The sequence below is a fragment of the Cariama cristata genome, unplaced genomic scaffold, assembly GCF_000690535.1.
Source record: "Cariama cristata isolate BGI_N322 unplaced genomic scaffold, ASM69053v1 scaffold5510, whole genome shotgun sequence".
NCBI classification, from domain to species: Eukaryota; Metazoa; Chordata; class Aves; order Cariamiformes; family Cariamidae; genus Cariama; species Cariama cristata.
In genome coordinates, this window is record NW_009593946.1 from 14,101 (window position 1) to 30,156 (window position 16,056).

General features: G+C 35.9%; 1 protein-coding gene across 1 annotated transcript in view; it reads right to left on the reverse strand.

Moving 5' to 3' along the window:
- The window catches only part of FIG4 (FIG4 phosphoinositide 5-phosphatase), a gene marked incomplete at its 5' end in the record, with an annotated part of 53,124 nt that overhangs the window by 12,018 nt on the left and 25,050 nt on the right, over positions 1 to 16,056 (reverse strand). Inside the window, 5 exons of the mRNA XM_009696060.1 lie at positions 1,514 to 1,652; positions 8,344 to 8,510; positions 11,564 to 11,712; positions 13,285 to 13,330; positions 14,849 to 14,965. Coding sequence (XP_009694362.1) covers positions 1,514 to 1,652; positions 8,344 to 8,510; positions 11,564 to 11,712; positions 13,285 to 13,330; positions 14,849 to 14,965 — 618 coding nt within the window. The remainder of the gene's footprint in view (positions 1 to 1,513; positions 1,653 to 8,343; positions 8,511 to 11,563; positions 11,713 to 13,284; positions 13,331 to 14,848; positions 14,966 to 16,056) is intronic.

Genomic DNA, 16,056 nt, shown 5'->3' on the forward strand with positions numbered 1-16,056 from the left:
ATACAGGAAAAGCACAGATAGTCAAATGAAGTTTCAATGATAGGAAACAACATCTTCCTTCTCTTCCTATAGTCTTGATTTCATTATGAGTTCTCATTATTTCCTTTGCTGCTGTGCCCAAGGAATCCAAAAGAGGCACTGCACAGAGAGGCAGGAAGAAGTTATACGAAGAACTTGCCCAAGAGTTTGGGAGAAACAAAAAATTACTTGGAAGACATTTTTTCCACCTAACTACTTATTACATGGACATGTCATTTTGTTCACAATGAGAAAACATCTTGGTTGTATATTATAAGTGCTCAGAAGAAATTCTGGCCAGAATGAAAGGTAAAACTAATTAACAAGTAAATGAAGAATACAAATATTTTTTTAAAAATGTTCCACCTCATTTGAGAACAGTATCTGTGACAAATAAGAGACAGTTGTTTAACAGAGTAACAGATGAAAGGGAGACTAGCACATTCGTATATTCGCAATTTATCAGCCGAGTGCATTTTTGACATACAATAATGTTCAGAAAGAGTAAGCAATAAAATTAATCTTGCAAGTTTCATGTGTGTCTGAAATGGCACTTGGTCATACGGCTGATATGAGTAGCATCAAGAGAAGCCACAGGAGACAATACAACAGGACTGAAATTTAGAAACAGTCATATCACATGCCAGCTGCCATGATGGGTTAGTGGAATAAGCAGTCAACAGGGATTGAATGCACTGTTTATACACTTGCCATTTTCCTCAGACAAAAATGTAAATGCAAATATTCAGATCTACTATTTGTGATACAGAGCTTTAAGACTCTGAAGAATGAACATTCCTAAAAGATTTAGTTAACAAGTCTAGTACCATCCTTATTATTAAATTTTTTTCCCCATACCGTATTTATAATGTTTAACAAAATCATTTCACATTGTGAAGCACTCTAAAATTACTTTAAAATTTTTACTCTTTAGCTTTATTACTTCTGTATATTACCATGCAACTACAGTGGAATGCAAATGAAGAAAAACAGTCCTCAAAACAGGCTAGACATGGCTGAAAAGAAGGCAGAAAATCATGGGCTTCTTCATATGCACAGTTGCAGACTGATTGTGCATTACTGCAGACTGCATTACACACAAAAAAGTAAACAAATGTTACCCTCATCACCTAAACTCCAATACGACGACTTAGTAAATCTGACCATCAAAAATACATCTGTATATTGCTTAATACGACAGTGGTAACTGTATTTCAGTAAAATAGTGAAGCATTTCACACTGCAGGATAGAATTTCATATGAAAGGACACTTCTTTTTTCAGTACAACAGGAAAACAACATACTAAAGCAAATCCTTCAAAACACCAACATTCAACATTTTTGCTAATCTCTTGAAGGTTATGTTTTTTACATTTCCATAAAAATTTAAAAAACAGTAAGCAAGTTTTTGACAGGCTGACCAAATTCTTTGGTTAACAACATGTATTTTTTTAAATTTATTAGAGCAATACCAAACAAAAAAACAGCAAAATACCTTCGCCTGGTCTGTGACAGACTGAGGGTGTTCTTGTGATGCAAATAAAAATCAGTGGGAAGTTCCCAGAGATGAGGTTTTCCTTCTGTAGGCTTGAATACTCCCAGAAAGAGATTGATAGAATCTTGCCTGTCTGCATCTGTTAGACAAGAGGTACACTTAACACCAGGAACATTGCAGACATTTGCTTGTTTATTCCTCACAGACAGAGGGTGTACATCCTGTGACTTCGATAGGGGCCTCTAAACTTCAACCACCATAATGAAGCTTCATTTAGACCTGACCTTCTGCCACACTGCAGTGCACATGGGGCTGGTACCAGCACTGCCTCCTTCCTTGGCTTCTCTCACAGGAGCTGAGGCAGAAGCTCTGCTTAGAGGCTTTGCAGGACTAAGACCTCAGGCTGCAGCTGTGTCTCCCACCTCTCCATATATGTGTATGCATGTGCATGTATTTATGCATGTTGCAGGGAATTTAACATACCATGTTGAATTTACTGCAGTCTACATAACAGAAGAATGATTTAATGAAATTAAACAGTATCCACACAATACGCAAGTTTCCCACATAACACACAAATTATGAATTCTTTGGGTTTTTTTAGCCAAAAGAGTCAGTAAAATGATTAAACTTCACAAACACCTTTTAATAATTTGGATTTCTTTTCTTGTTTGTTTAAATCATCAATTTCTCTTGCCATATTCTAAGCTTCACCAAACTACATTAAGGCAAGGGCTAAAATCCAGTAGTTAACATACCACTGTAGATGAAGCATGACAAGAAACATTGCTGTTCCCTTACATCTTTAAAATCTCTCTTGCTACCTACCCACAGATAGGATGAATTACAACAGATATGAACAGAAGCTGGAGTCAGATGAGGGCTTGGCGATGCTGAACTGTTATAAAGACAGTTTTGCAAGCACAGTCATAGGGGCAGAGGAAGGCTTACACACAAAAGATCTCCAGATATGGGAGAACAACGTGGAAAATTGAGCTCTATTTGTGCCCTGAGGAATTAGCACATGGAAAGCTCTCGTCTCCACTCTTGGTTGCACTTCAGTAATGTCCTGGTTTGGCTAAAACATGACTTTTTCTCTTTTAAGGAGTTTTTTTTTCTTTCAGTTAAGTTTCTTCTAAGTAACTGCACTTTCTGAAAGTACAGCTACATGTTTTTCAGACACTGTCTGTGTTTCAGACCTGATAACGCTCAACATTTATAGTTGCTACTGAAGTATCAGTGGGATTGGTATGCAGAGTGCCCCATGTTTATACTTATTGCTATGAGAACCAAGGCCACTGTTGGCCCTCTTTTGTTAAGCAAGGAAAAAGTCATAAAATAGTCGCACCTGCGGAACAGTGCAGATGGGACAGGTGACCAAAAACTGACGAACTAGGTATTCCATCCTATCCACGTCATCCTCAGTATAAAGCTAAGGGATCACGAGGGTTTCGCTCTTTTCTTCAAAGTGGGACCCTGCTCGCTCTCCTGCCTCTGACCCCGATCCGTGCGTTCCTGAATCCAGTTCCTGACGGCTGCATACTCCGGTCCGGGACAACCGGGTGCCCGCCCTGCTGCGGCAGCAGCGTAAGCCCCTGTGGGCGGCAGCCTGTGGCCTGCAGTCCCCCGATCCGTCATCGGGACACTCAGTATCGGTTTTGTATACTTTTCCTTTTATTTTCACAATTAATAGCATTAGTATTAATACATTATACTATTTTACATCATTATTGTTTTATTAAAGTAGTTTTAATTTCCAATCCATAAGCCTCTCTCCCTTTTCTGTCCTTTCCCCTCCGGGGGGAATGAGGGGGCTAAGAAAGAGCGTCTGCCGCCATTTTAAGAGCCGGCCCAGCCTTAAACGGTGACGAGTAATCATCAGACAAGGAATAGTTCAGGCTAGTTCAACAGATAGTTACTCCTTCAGTTCTCTCTGCATTTCAGAAAGACTATTACGAGAGTTGAGTGTTCCTTTAGCAACACACTGCATCAAAAAGACAAACTGAAGTCTCAGTATACCAGAAAGCAGGTAAAAAAAAAATAGGCAGAATCCACAAAGTGGTGGTATGACAGCAAGGATAAAGTTGGCTCCTGTCCACCACCAATTTCAGTCAATACTTCCTTCTCCCCAGAATCAGAACGTCTCTTCCCTCTGTGCAATATTTTTCACAAGGAATTAAGAGACACAAACAGCTAACAAATGAAGTGTTATGTAGAAGTCTGCATATGTGGAGGTGAATATTTGGAAGTAGGGTCTTCTGTATAAACAGTCACATGGTGCAATCCGGCAAGGCACCACGAAAAGGGAAAGAAAGGGAAAACCTCTTGATGTTGGTTGGCTTCCCTTCCCTACTTAGAGCACCTTTCATCTCCAATCCAGCTTTTTTCTTTCTTTTCTATCCACTCATACTCCCTCCAGATACTTTTACTGTTCCTTCAGAGCACTCTTCAAAAAAGATAATTATTTTACCTTCCTTCTTGCTCCCCACCTTCCCAATTTTCTTAAGAGGATCAACTTATAATATTAACTCTTCTGCACAGTAATACTCAAAAGCATATGTAGGTCCTTATGGTTTGCAGGCCATATTGTTTCTGGAAAATAGTGTTAGTTTAACCAAGACATAGGAGAGAACAAGGAAGGCCAGGAACAGTGCAAGAAAGCTATGCAAAACTCAGTAAAAAGGTCTGGGGGATAAAAAAAAAAACAAAACGAACAACTCAAAAAAATCTTGTTGAGGACACTGAGAATTAAAAAGAAAGGAAAAGTAACAAGCAATAACATGTATTCTTTCTTTCTGATAAGTTAATGATTTAAATAAAGTGCTGAACAACACCCACAAAAGCGCTGAACACCACCCACGAAAGCTCTCTACTTTAAGCATAGAAAGTGGAGGAGCCCTAAAAAAAAAAAATTAACATGAGCAAATAGGTTAAAATGGGTGGTGATTTCTGAAAGCTAAATGCAGAGATGACCCTCCTTTGTTCATTTACCATTGTTTCATCTGCCAGGAACAGACAGTATACCGAAACCGTTAACTAAATAATTGTAAAACAACTAGAGAAACAAGATAATTCATTTAACAAACTATGCCACTACTTATATGACAGATGGTAAAATGAAATAAAACTAAATTAAATTTCTTTTGTGAAAAACAGCTTCAATTTAAACTCATACCAGCTGAATTAACCAATTTATTGTCTGAAATGGTCTACAGCAGCAGTTCATTAAAGCATTCTTACCTTTCTTCCATAGCAAAAAAATGACTGCTGTTAAACATTGCATTGCTAAAGGACTCAAACTCTCTTTTGCATTCATTGTTTCAGTTGTGCAGTTGTGTTTTAAACTTCACAGAAATACAGTACATTTATCAGAAAATGTCTTTCTACTGTCTTACTTCTCAACTTGCAATTTAAAAGTAGGTAAAAAAACATAACTTTAAAGATTTTTTGCATATAAGTCTTCAAGCAGACACAAACATATATGTGACTGGAGAAGCACACAGTTAACTTGAAAGGTGACAATTCTCCCCCCTGCCTTACTTTAAGGGTTGAACAATTTTATGGCTTTGTTTTGCACAGAAATAATGAAAGCTTTTGTCTTTCTTTGAAACACTGGCCAGAAAAAACAGAATATTGAGCTTTTCAGATGAATTTTCTTACCTAGATAGAAACACTTCTCTTTTCAAAATTAAATAAATAAGACTCTGTCAACGCACTGTGGAGCACAGACAAAAGAGCAAACACATTTTATCCCTTCGTTGTTAGCACCGAATGTTAAAATTATGTACAAGCAAGTAGAAAGACTGCACTGATTTTTCAAAAGATACTGCAATGTACATGTATACTAGCACATTTTAAAGATCATTTGAGAAAACAGAAACTGAAGGGGCCATTTAATTGAATTAGCCTAAAAGAATGTGCTACTCTCAATCTGAGTTTACATGTACTACATGAGAAATTACTAAATCATGAGAGGTTCAACACAATTGGGGCATACTATTTCCTAATTTCTCTGACAACCACAAATGAAAGAAAAATGTTATAATTCAACTAATCAGAATGCCTGCCAGAAAGGGTGTTGAAGGAACACCTAATTCTTAGCTGGATGAAGTTCTGGTACAACTCATTTGCTTATAACCAGAGTACTTCAAACAGTTGACTTCCCAAAATACACTGCACCCTCTACTTTTTTCAAATGCTAGAATTAAAAACACGCTTAAAAAAAAATTCAGAATTTTGCCTAAACCTGTAAGACTTTTTCAATTTACCATAAAATTAATTGTCCCATATTTTTAGGAGGAAATCTTGGTTTCCTTCTAAGCTTCAGTCACTAACTTGATCCCGAGAACATTTTTTGTAACTCTTCACTCGTCCATTATATAGACAGCATATTACGAATTTACAGGTACAGAAAAATCTATAGAAAAGGTAAGCCACATATCATGAAGGCGGGTGAAACTGCATTCAAAGTTATTTTTCTTAGAAGTCAAAGACTTATCTACTGAATTAGTATCTCCAGGCAAGTCACTTAACCAATACATGTCTTACTTTTTCTCATCGGTAGAACTTCATTAGTAGTGATTACCCTAAAAGCTTTGAGGTTAACAGATGAAACCATTTTCTTAAGTGTAAACTATTTTTAGAATCATGTATTTGTTGTTTTTTTGTTTTTTTGTTTTTTTGTTTTTTTTTTTTTTTACAATAGCCACACTTGTTCTGTTTGTCTAAGTGATTTACTTAGGAGGCACTGTCAGCAGGCCACCTGTAATCTTGTTCTGAACCTGATATACTGTATGACTTCAAGCATATCACTAAAATTTTCTGAGTCTGTTTACTACTGGTACATAAAATTCATAAGCATTAAAAAAATGTTTCTCCAATCAGAAACACAAGGAAATGCTGGCTCATGAACTGGCTAGCCCTCAGATTTTTATTTGTACTTTAAAGGATATGTGACAGATAGTAACAGTAGTAAGTGCAGGACAGCAAATAAGAATCTTGTCCTAAAAAGGCTTCCTTTATCTCTGCTTTCTGAGAAAACTTCAAGAATAAAACTATCTTTCGCAATGTGTCACATTAACAGGCTTGCAAATGCCACCTGATCATGCAGTGTTGGACAGTGAACCTTTAAATTTCACTGAAATTAATCGTTTAAAATTTCATACTAAAAATGCAATAAACACAACATTGAATGTTATGTTTCAACAATGCCATCTTCAAACACAAGGAATGCATAAAGCACCAAAAATATTTCACTCAAATATCAAATACCAAAACCATAAGTAAATTGAGGAAAGTGTGCAGCACCTTTATGAAAGTTTCATTTTTCTTATTGACTTCAGTAAAAACTACCATCTGTTTGTGTACTCAGCTACAAGTTTGCCCAGGTGACAAGACAGTCCTTTTTCAATTTGTATTCTTTCTTCCTTTTGTAACATCTTTTTCAGAACGAATTCTTTTATTACTAAAACACATGCATATCATGACTATCCTTGCAAGCAGACCACAACCCCAAATGTGGATCTAGAACTTTGCTCAAGCTTCCACCTAACCATTTAACTGGCTAGCATAAAAGTGAACAGCTTCAGAAGTTTGTTCCATCTTGTACTTATCTGTACAGGTGATACTGCAAGTGTGCTTCCTTTTGCTCCTAAGAATTGATGAAGCCATACCTTATTGCCACTGCAAATAGTAAGAGATCATATCACTGAAATAAAGGTCTCCATTTCTGATTTAATTTGGGCAAATATGATACACAAATTACATGAATTACATTCAGAAACAGTACTTTAAATGCTGTGCTCTCACATTTTTTCACATACACAGAATTGTCACTAAAAGCAGTAACTTCATCCAAAGAAACCAGAGATTACTGAAGTAGTGTCAGTGTCCAACTCACTGTTTTAAAATTAATTTAGTTTTTAAATAATTGCAGTCTACTATAAAAAAAAAGTTACTTCCTTCCCTGGCTAGGTAGCTTTTGTGAAAAAGAGTAATAGAGGACTGAGACAGTATTTAGAACACAGCAGCACTCAAGGTTCGTCATCCTGACATGTCTTAGACTGTCCTTTGATGATTCTTTTAGATCTTTCTCACGACTTCTAAAAACATTAAGCAAGCTTTTTTCAGTTATTTTTGCATAAGGTATGACTCCACATTTTTCAGAGGTTTTCTCTTAGCAATGTTGTCCAGAACAAAGCAAAACAGTATCAGTGACTGATACAAGCTAGTAAAGGAGTAAGCTAATATTTTACAAATTAACTCAAAAAAATAGCTTAGTTATTTGGTGGACCTTGCTTTTCTAATTTAGTCTTGTCTACCACAGATTCAACAGTTAGTAGCTTCTATTCATACAAAACAATTATGTCCATCAGAGCCTGCTTTTTGTTTGAAGTTCCCCAGAAACATCACAAGAAATACTCCACTTGAAGCCTTCTACTCGTGTATAGATTTAAATTTACCAGTTTCCTAATGTTTGTTGAAGCCATTCTGTCCATCAGTTTAACAGCTCTGTAACAGCTACCGGCTTCTCTATTGATCTACAAATGTCACTGGCAGCTTCAGTGCTACATGCGCACATTTTCTAAATGCTTCTTACAGCAATTCACTACCTTTTATCAAACAAAGCTGCATGCTATGATATGTATTTGCATAGGATATAAATACTTCACGAAATCAGAATACCCATTTGATATCCATCAGATTTTACTGAATTATTTGGAAATTATAGTATAGAGGATCTCTGTCATAAGATCATAGTATGGATTATTGAAATATCACAAGTAAGATGCTTTTTAATTAATGGCTTAAAAGAAAGCACTTAAATTTACCTGAGAAAGCATTACTATAATATCTTGAGAGTGTTTGCATAATATCTTTGGAATGCTGAGTCCATGGAGCTATCTTTCTATAAGTTTTTACTCTGTGGACAAGCTGAGAACCTCCATATTGCAAAGAAAGCGTGTCTCCATGATCTTCATATAATTCTTCAAATAATCTAAAGGAAAAGCAAAATGTGTCATCTATCAAACTGCTGAAAAAGAGATTTTAAAGAGAAAAAATAATAAAGTATTTTAATAATAAACTCTTTCTGTTTAACAAGCAATACATTTTCTTCTCCTAAGTACTTGTTTTTGTAAACTGGCAGAAGTATTTCATTAAAACATGCTATTCATTTACAACCACTGAAATTTAAATGTCTCTATTCCTTATTCAGATAAATATGGAAATTTTATTCAGCTATAATAAATACTAAGAAGGATTAGACTTTAAGATTTTCACTAATTTATAATATATCAGAATGCATTCACACTAGAGAATATGCACTTCTGTGCATATAGGAAGAAGATTAACATGTCCCACTGGTCTGTGGGGAAAAAACAAACCTCATACCTTCACGAACTAAGGTGTTTTAAATACACTAAATGGGACATAACACGTCAATATCTCAAGCCTATGCTTTCTGTTAAGTCCACTGGGAATCAAGTTACCATAAGTTTCAAAAAATCTCCCTATTTATAATAATGATGGCTCAAAGGTACAAACCAAATAAACATGACTTACAAGAAACATGAATGGCAGTCAGATACCATTTGCTAGAGCTGGAAAAACATGATGTAAGAAGAAGGTAGAAAGAACTGGCTGCTAACATGAACAAAGAGAACTGGCTAAAAGCAACACAGCCCTCTAGCATCAGGAAGTTGACAGTAGATTCCAACCTGAGAGCAGTCAAAATAGCAAAAATTGTCAAGAAGCTCCCCATCAATGACAAAAACAAGACAACAGTCTTAGAAAACAAGGCTATCCTAAGTAGATGATACTCAGTCTGAAAGATAACAGATTGAAAAGTGCTTCTAAGAAAGGGAAACTATGGCCTTGCTTGAGCAAGACAATGACAAATCAATGACAAACATGACATCTTGCTAAAAGAAGCTGAAAGTTTAGATAAAAAGGCAAAAGACCAAAATGGAACAAAACCAAAAAAAAAAAAAAACCCAACCACCAAACCTGTGGAAACATATTTTACATCAGCATAGCAAGATGCAGTAACTCAGGCATCTGCATGTGATACACTCTAATACCTGGGAAGAAAGAAGTCCTTCAGAAGTGGAAAGGAGGGTAGAAACACACAAAATAAAACAACAACAAAATAAAAAAAACAAAACAACAAAAGCATTCCCTTAAGAAAGTTTCAATAAAGGGGCAGTACTGCAAAAGTAACCCAGCAATCATCTGACTGAAGTCCTCCTCAAAAGGTTCTGGATGAAGAACACTTATCTGAGCAGCAAATCAGGCTGCATTTTACTATCTTTCCTTAGGTTTCGCTTCTTCCCCCCTTCCCCACCCCGATTTTGGTAGCCCATATTTCCTCTGTTGCTCCCTGCTGCAATAGTCCTGTGTTTCCTGTCTGTCTTCTCTCCCTCCTGTTTCCTCTCTTTGCTCTAACCACCCAAATTTCCATTTCTTACTATCATCTCTTAAGGTTATAGTAGTTGTTTTGTCTCTGATTTTCCTGATACCTTATTTCTCATTATCTCTCTGAAATGTAGCTATTAGCCTGGCATAAAAGGTTGCTTTTATCTGGCTGCATGTCACTTATTTTTGTCTTCTCCATTGCACTAGATGTATGCCTGTCTGAAACAGATTTATTTTTTTTTTTGGTCATCTGTTAAGACTTGTTTCTGAATTACTGTATTCAGAATAATGAAGAAATCCTGCTCCATAATGCAACAAATTCTGAAGACAGATATGTGCTATGCTGTCTCTCCATTGTGCAGTCTTCCACTTTGACATCCTGCATTCTTGTTCCCTGCATTGTCTCATAATGAGGTGCTGAAGTAAGTGATAGCTGTAGAGGATACCACAGGAAATGGATATAAGAGACCTGTCCACCTACTGATCCCCTCTAGCTAGAACCCAAGAGTCCCAATTGCCGAGTCCCCAGGAGGCTGCACAGCAACTGGTATTCGCAACAGCAGCAGTTTCTTCCCAGAGGTAAACATGCAGCACCTAGCAGCTGGGACATGGTGGATGGGAGGCATTGATAGTACACCGAGGAAGCCAGCCTGTGGGTGCTCTCCCTGGCCATCAGGCAGAGGCCATGAGCCACTGCTTCCACAGTGAGCAAACACGCTGCAAGCAAAATTGTTTCTGTGGCACACACGTGCCTCTGGCACCAAGCAAGTGCTGAAAGCTAATGGGAGAAAGAAGAGGAGCTGAATGTATGCCTCGACTAAAGGGGAGGGGAGACCAAGTACTTTGTCTTTTCTGAAGTTACATCTCCACGTTCTACAACCATCAAATCACCAGTCAAAACCAGCAATGAAGCCATAAGTTTCAAAGTCACAACAACAGCTTTAAGGAATAAAAAAAATCACTTCAAGGACTCTTACATTAATTTCTGAAGCATATTCACAAATAAGTAGCTTAGTTCCCTCTGACCCCCAAAGCATTTCAATTTAAATGCTAGGCTTTCTTACATGGTTTGAGGATGCTTGAATAAATATCATTGATACTTCATCTGAGAGAACAACTTTGCTGAAAACCCTTCTTCAATAAATCAAAAAGCACATTTTTCCAAAGGAAAAGGAGGAAGTAGCACAGTAAGATGCACTTCTGTACAAATATCAGTTTGGCATCCTCCATAAAAGCATATATTTATTTCAGTCTTCATTTTTCATCAGCATTTTGCCTCAAGTAAGTGAAATAAGTGTAAAAGACTGGGGTGGATTTTTTTGTTACATTTATTTAAAAGGAAAACTCTTACCTTTAAGTTTAGGCATATAAAAAGAATGAAGTCACACAGTTATCTTGTAAGAAGCCTGATTAACATGTTTTTCCATTAGACTAAATTTTCAGCTTGACTGGATTTTCTCAGGAAAATTTCAAGTACGGAAGATTTTTTTAAAACTTAGATGAATAAACACTATTAAATCATTCCAATAGAAAAAACCGTACTTTACTTCTACATAGACAAAATTTTCCTAAGTCTCTTGACACAAAATTAAAAAATAAAATCATTACACTCTTATATATTAATATATATCTTACCTAACAGCATCCGTATCAAATTGTAAGTTTGGTTTATCAATCAATCCCAATGAATAGAGTTGGTATGCCAAAGCACATTTTCCCACCATAAACTGGGCTGTGTTAGTGCGATCTAAACAGTCCACACAATTGGTTCGGAGAACTCCAGTCTGGTAAAGCAATCCAAATAAGAGTTTTTTCTTAATTAACAAATTACCACACTTGTAATCACTACTTTTTTCCTACTATCCAAGATTTGTAAAATCTCAAATTATGTCAGTTCAAAAAAATTTGAGGAAAGACATTTATAAAAATGTTAAAAAGCAATTTATCTCTAGCAAGCTAGATCAGACTGCTGTAATGCCTACTTTCAAAATATTCTTGCTTCCATCATCACACAAACTGCATCTCTCCTTCAACTCACAAACAGCCCTAAGATTTACCTTAGAAAGAAAAGCTATGTTACTTCAGCGAAGAAGATCTTATTTTCAAGTATGTTGTAACTACTGCAAAAAATAAAGCATACTTTAACTTGCTGTGGTTCTACTGTGATAGTGATTGTATTCTAAGCTTTCTATATCTGGAGCAACACACATGAACATTTTGTTGAAGGTCGCAGTCATGCACATACTCTTTTATGCTGCTTGCACCATCATTCTTCAATTCCACAGTACACACAAAGTTATTTTATAATATGAACAGCTGCAAGAAACATATTTTAATATAACAGCATGGGGGATTCTTCTGCTCAAATATATACGGCTACATCCAAGCTAGTAAACTTTTACTGCCTTAATAAAGAAGCATTTTTTGGGTCTGACTCACAAGATGTCTATTCAGAGATGAACTGTGATCCAAATGCTTACATGTGCACCAATGGTGACTACCTCAAATGACTGAAGTTGAAAGACAGACAAAATAATCATTCCACTAATAGAGATAAACCTCTACGACTAACATTTAAAAAAATCTAACCAGCATTGAAATGTTTTATCAAATTCTACCTACTCTGCTGTTTATCTGCCCTCAACAAACATATCCCAGTGATCAGTTAGTAAAGGAACGGTCACATGCTTTCTAACTTACATGAACTGCAAAATTATGAGTGGCAAGTCAAAAGCAACTAATGTTTCTTAAGAATATGCCCTGTGTTCAGAGTATATAATCATAACATTCAGGCATAAATCTGGTACTATGTGGTTTACAGTTTAGTCAGCACTTTTCTGACCTTAAAGAAAGCAGCGTTTCTAGTTTTCTTTTCTTTTAGTGATGGAAATTGTAACAATGTACAGAATATTCAGCACTGGTGAAAGAGCTTTTAATAACCCATTTTCATGTGTATGAATATGTCACAAGGCTTAAGTATGCTTATTCCTCACTTCTTTACAAGATTATATTATACAGTTTGCTAAAATACTGCTGGTTTAACTTTCACTGCACTGGTAACACTACAGACTAAATAGTAATGGAAACTAGTTTAATACACAAGCATTTCTCAGACTACCTCCAGCAAAATTACAATTCCAACAACGTAATGTTCTGTGGTACCATGCAAGAACTTTAGGCCCTGTTTCCCCATTGCATTTCTGGGACGGACAGCAATAATGCTGTTTACTATAAATATTAATTTAAGAGCACTCTGTGAATCACCATCAGGTATTTATGTGAAATGGTTCACTGGTGCTTTGGGAGTGCTGATCTACACCACTATAACTATGAATTAATAAAGTATATTTTAGTACCTGCACGCGACCAGTGGAAACAACATAACCTCCCAGTTCATTCCACCTGGAAGAGAAACAAAACAGAATGACTCACAAATCATTTAAAAAAACAAAACCAAAAACCAGCTCATACCATCTATTGATCTGCCCTGTGAAAAACTGTGACAAAAACTTGCCACAAAGCAAAACTGATATCCATGAATAGTTGAAAGCAGTGAATGCTCTATACAGCCCTATGATGTTGTATCTAAACCACATTTAAAAAAAGTAAAAATAAAAAATTCAGCCTTAAAGTAGAAATATTCCAAAGCCATACAAAGTATTTGATTTGCTCCCCATGAAACAGAATATGAGCAACACAAGTGTTGCTAGACCGGGTCTCGAGAGCACAAAAATTGAAGTAGGTACAATGCCAATGGTAGAGGTAGAGGCATAGGCATAACACAGACTGTAGCACAAGCTGGTTGATTTAAATCTCCCCCCATACCGATTCTAGACATAGATGCTGGACACATACATATGTACATATTGTCCAGGTCTTGCAATTCTGTATAGGCCTTCACCGTACCCCAAAGCCAGAGAACATGAATCAGAAATTAATGACATTGAAGTTGAGGAGCAGTTATGCTTGGTGCAAGTAACCCCTGAACTACTGAGTATTTTCAAATTAGTAGGGTTACCGAGCCTGAGCTGAGCACTGCTACAGCAAGCCTATATACATTTCAGACTCACCAGACTATCTCTACAGAACATAGTATTACAGGTGTTTTGATCTTGTTCCTGCTAGTTTATAGTCACCACGCTTCCTACACTGCAAGGCAGAGAAAAGCTGTAAAGCGAGCCTATGAGAGTTTTAGCTCAGGCTGTTTCTAAATTAAGATAGGCTAAAAAGGCAAAGATGTTCTTTGTGTAAAATATGAACACACATTTGGGTACTGATGAATTAGATCCCCAACATGAAAACTTGAATCAAAAAACTTACTGAACTTCCAATGCGGAAGTTATTTTTACTTCTGGATTTTCAGAGACTTGAGAGAATTCAGTTGATTAAATCACTATACTTCTGCAGCAGTCTAAGCGAACAGAGTTTCTATTTTTTTAAAAAGTTTTAAGTTTTGTATGTATGAATACCATAAAATCCACTGGAAAACACTGAACTCAGTAACATTAGATGATAGTTATCTTACTAGCATGCTTCAGAAGAAGCCACTTACTAAATTCCAAATGTTGTTTGCTTTGTTAAATTCATCCCCAAATTCAGGATTCCTTTGGTTAAGGTGGAAAAGAAAAAGACAACTTTATATAAACACACATGGCACAGATTACAAGTTACAGATAATGGTCTGAAGTAAGAATTCATTGTAAGTAGAACAGCAGCAGCATAACTTTATTCTTTCAGTGTATTAGTATTTCTTAGCATGTCCCTCTGACTGCAATCCTTTTAGCTATAATTTAATAACAAATTGTATTTTTTCATATTAATTTAAGCCTTAAAATAAGAATTAATGTAATAGACAGAAATTCCACACAACTCTCCAAGGAATAGATGTTATTCATTATGCATTCATTAAATTATACATACTTCTCATCTGGCCGCAAGATACTGCAGTAGGAATCAGGTCGATTTACAAAAAATCCAGTCTTCTTTACTACACTTTCTGCAATCACACTCAGTCTATCAAGGACATTGCAAAGTTTGCTGAAAAAAAGAAAAAAATACACAGTCAAGATACATTAATACTAAAAAACTTTTCATGGCTTGAAAAGTCTTTCAGTAACAAGAATGATTCAAAGGAAGACTCAAGTCAAAGCTTTATTTATCCAACAGTAATTATGTCTATAGTTTTCTTAGATTTTACAGACTTAGGAAACGGACACTGACTGTATCTGAGCAATTTTGTTTACTTTTTAATACAATGTATTACATAAACTAGAAGTGGAAGACTTACAAAATCTAAAACTTTGACTTTTATATCACACTACCTTTCCTCTACCAAACATTCACAAAATAAGAATGAGGTAGAAAAGGATACATGATTATGCTAAATGATATTCCCTCATTTCGTTTGCAAGGTGTTGTTTTGTTCAATAACATTTGTATCCATGTGTGGCTTTCATGATGTCCTGCATCTCCTGCTCAGATCAGGGCATCCATCTATTCATTGTGAGGGACTTAACTTTTGCTTACTCAATTTCATTTTCAAAGTTTTTATTACAACATTTACATTTCAAGTAACAAAACAAATTATTTATTTTTTTAAGATTGCTTATACTGACATGGAAGCAATATTTTTGGAACATTTCCACCAGTACTACTTTCCAGCAAACTTACTTCAAAACTACATGTTAAAACAAACACATTCTCAGTATTCCTGAAAATGTCAATTCTTTAGGCAGACATATACATTATCTTCCATCCTTAAATATATCTTGCTTGCATAAATAATTAATCTTGTTCAAAAAGCCCTCAGGTATTTTTTATATTTGTACTAGGATGGGTATGTATATAAATATACCTAAAGCTTAAAGTTCGAAGGAGAATCCTTTGATCACCTAGTATCATTTCCCATATAGGACAGACCACTAAGCTTCATCAGCATCACTCCATATGAAACCCAAGAACTTGCTTGTAGCATACCTTCCAAAAGGAAATCTAGCCTTGTTTTGAGATTTGCTATTTAATCATAACACAAACAACTGAATATATATCTAACTGGACACAATGCCATTTTAGAATAAAAAAGTAGTATGAAACCGTGTCAAACTTCAAAGTAACAGTTTCACACCTAC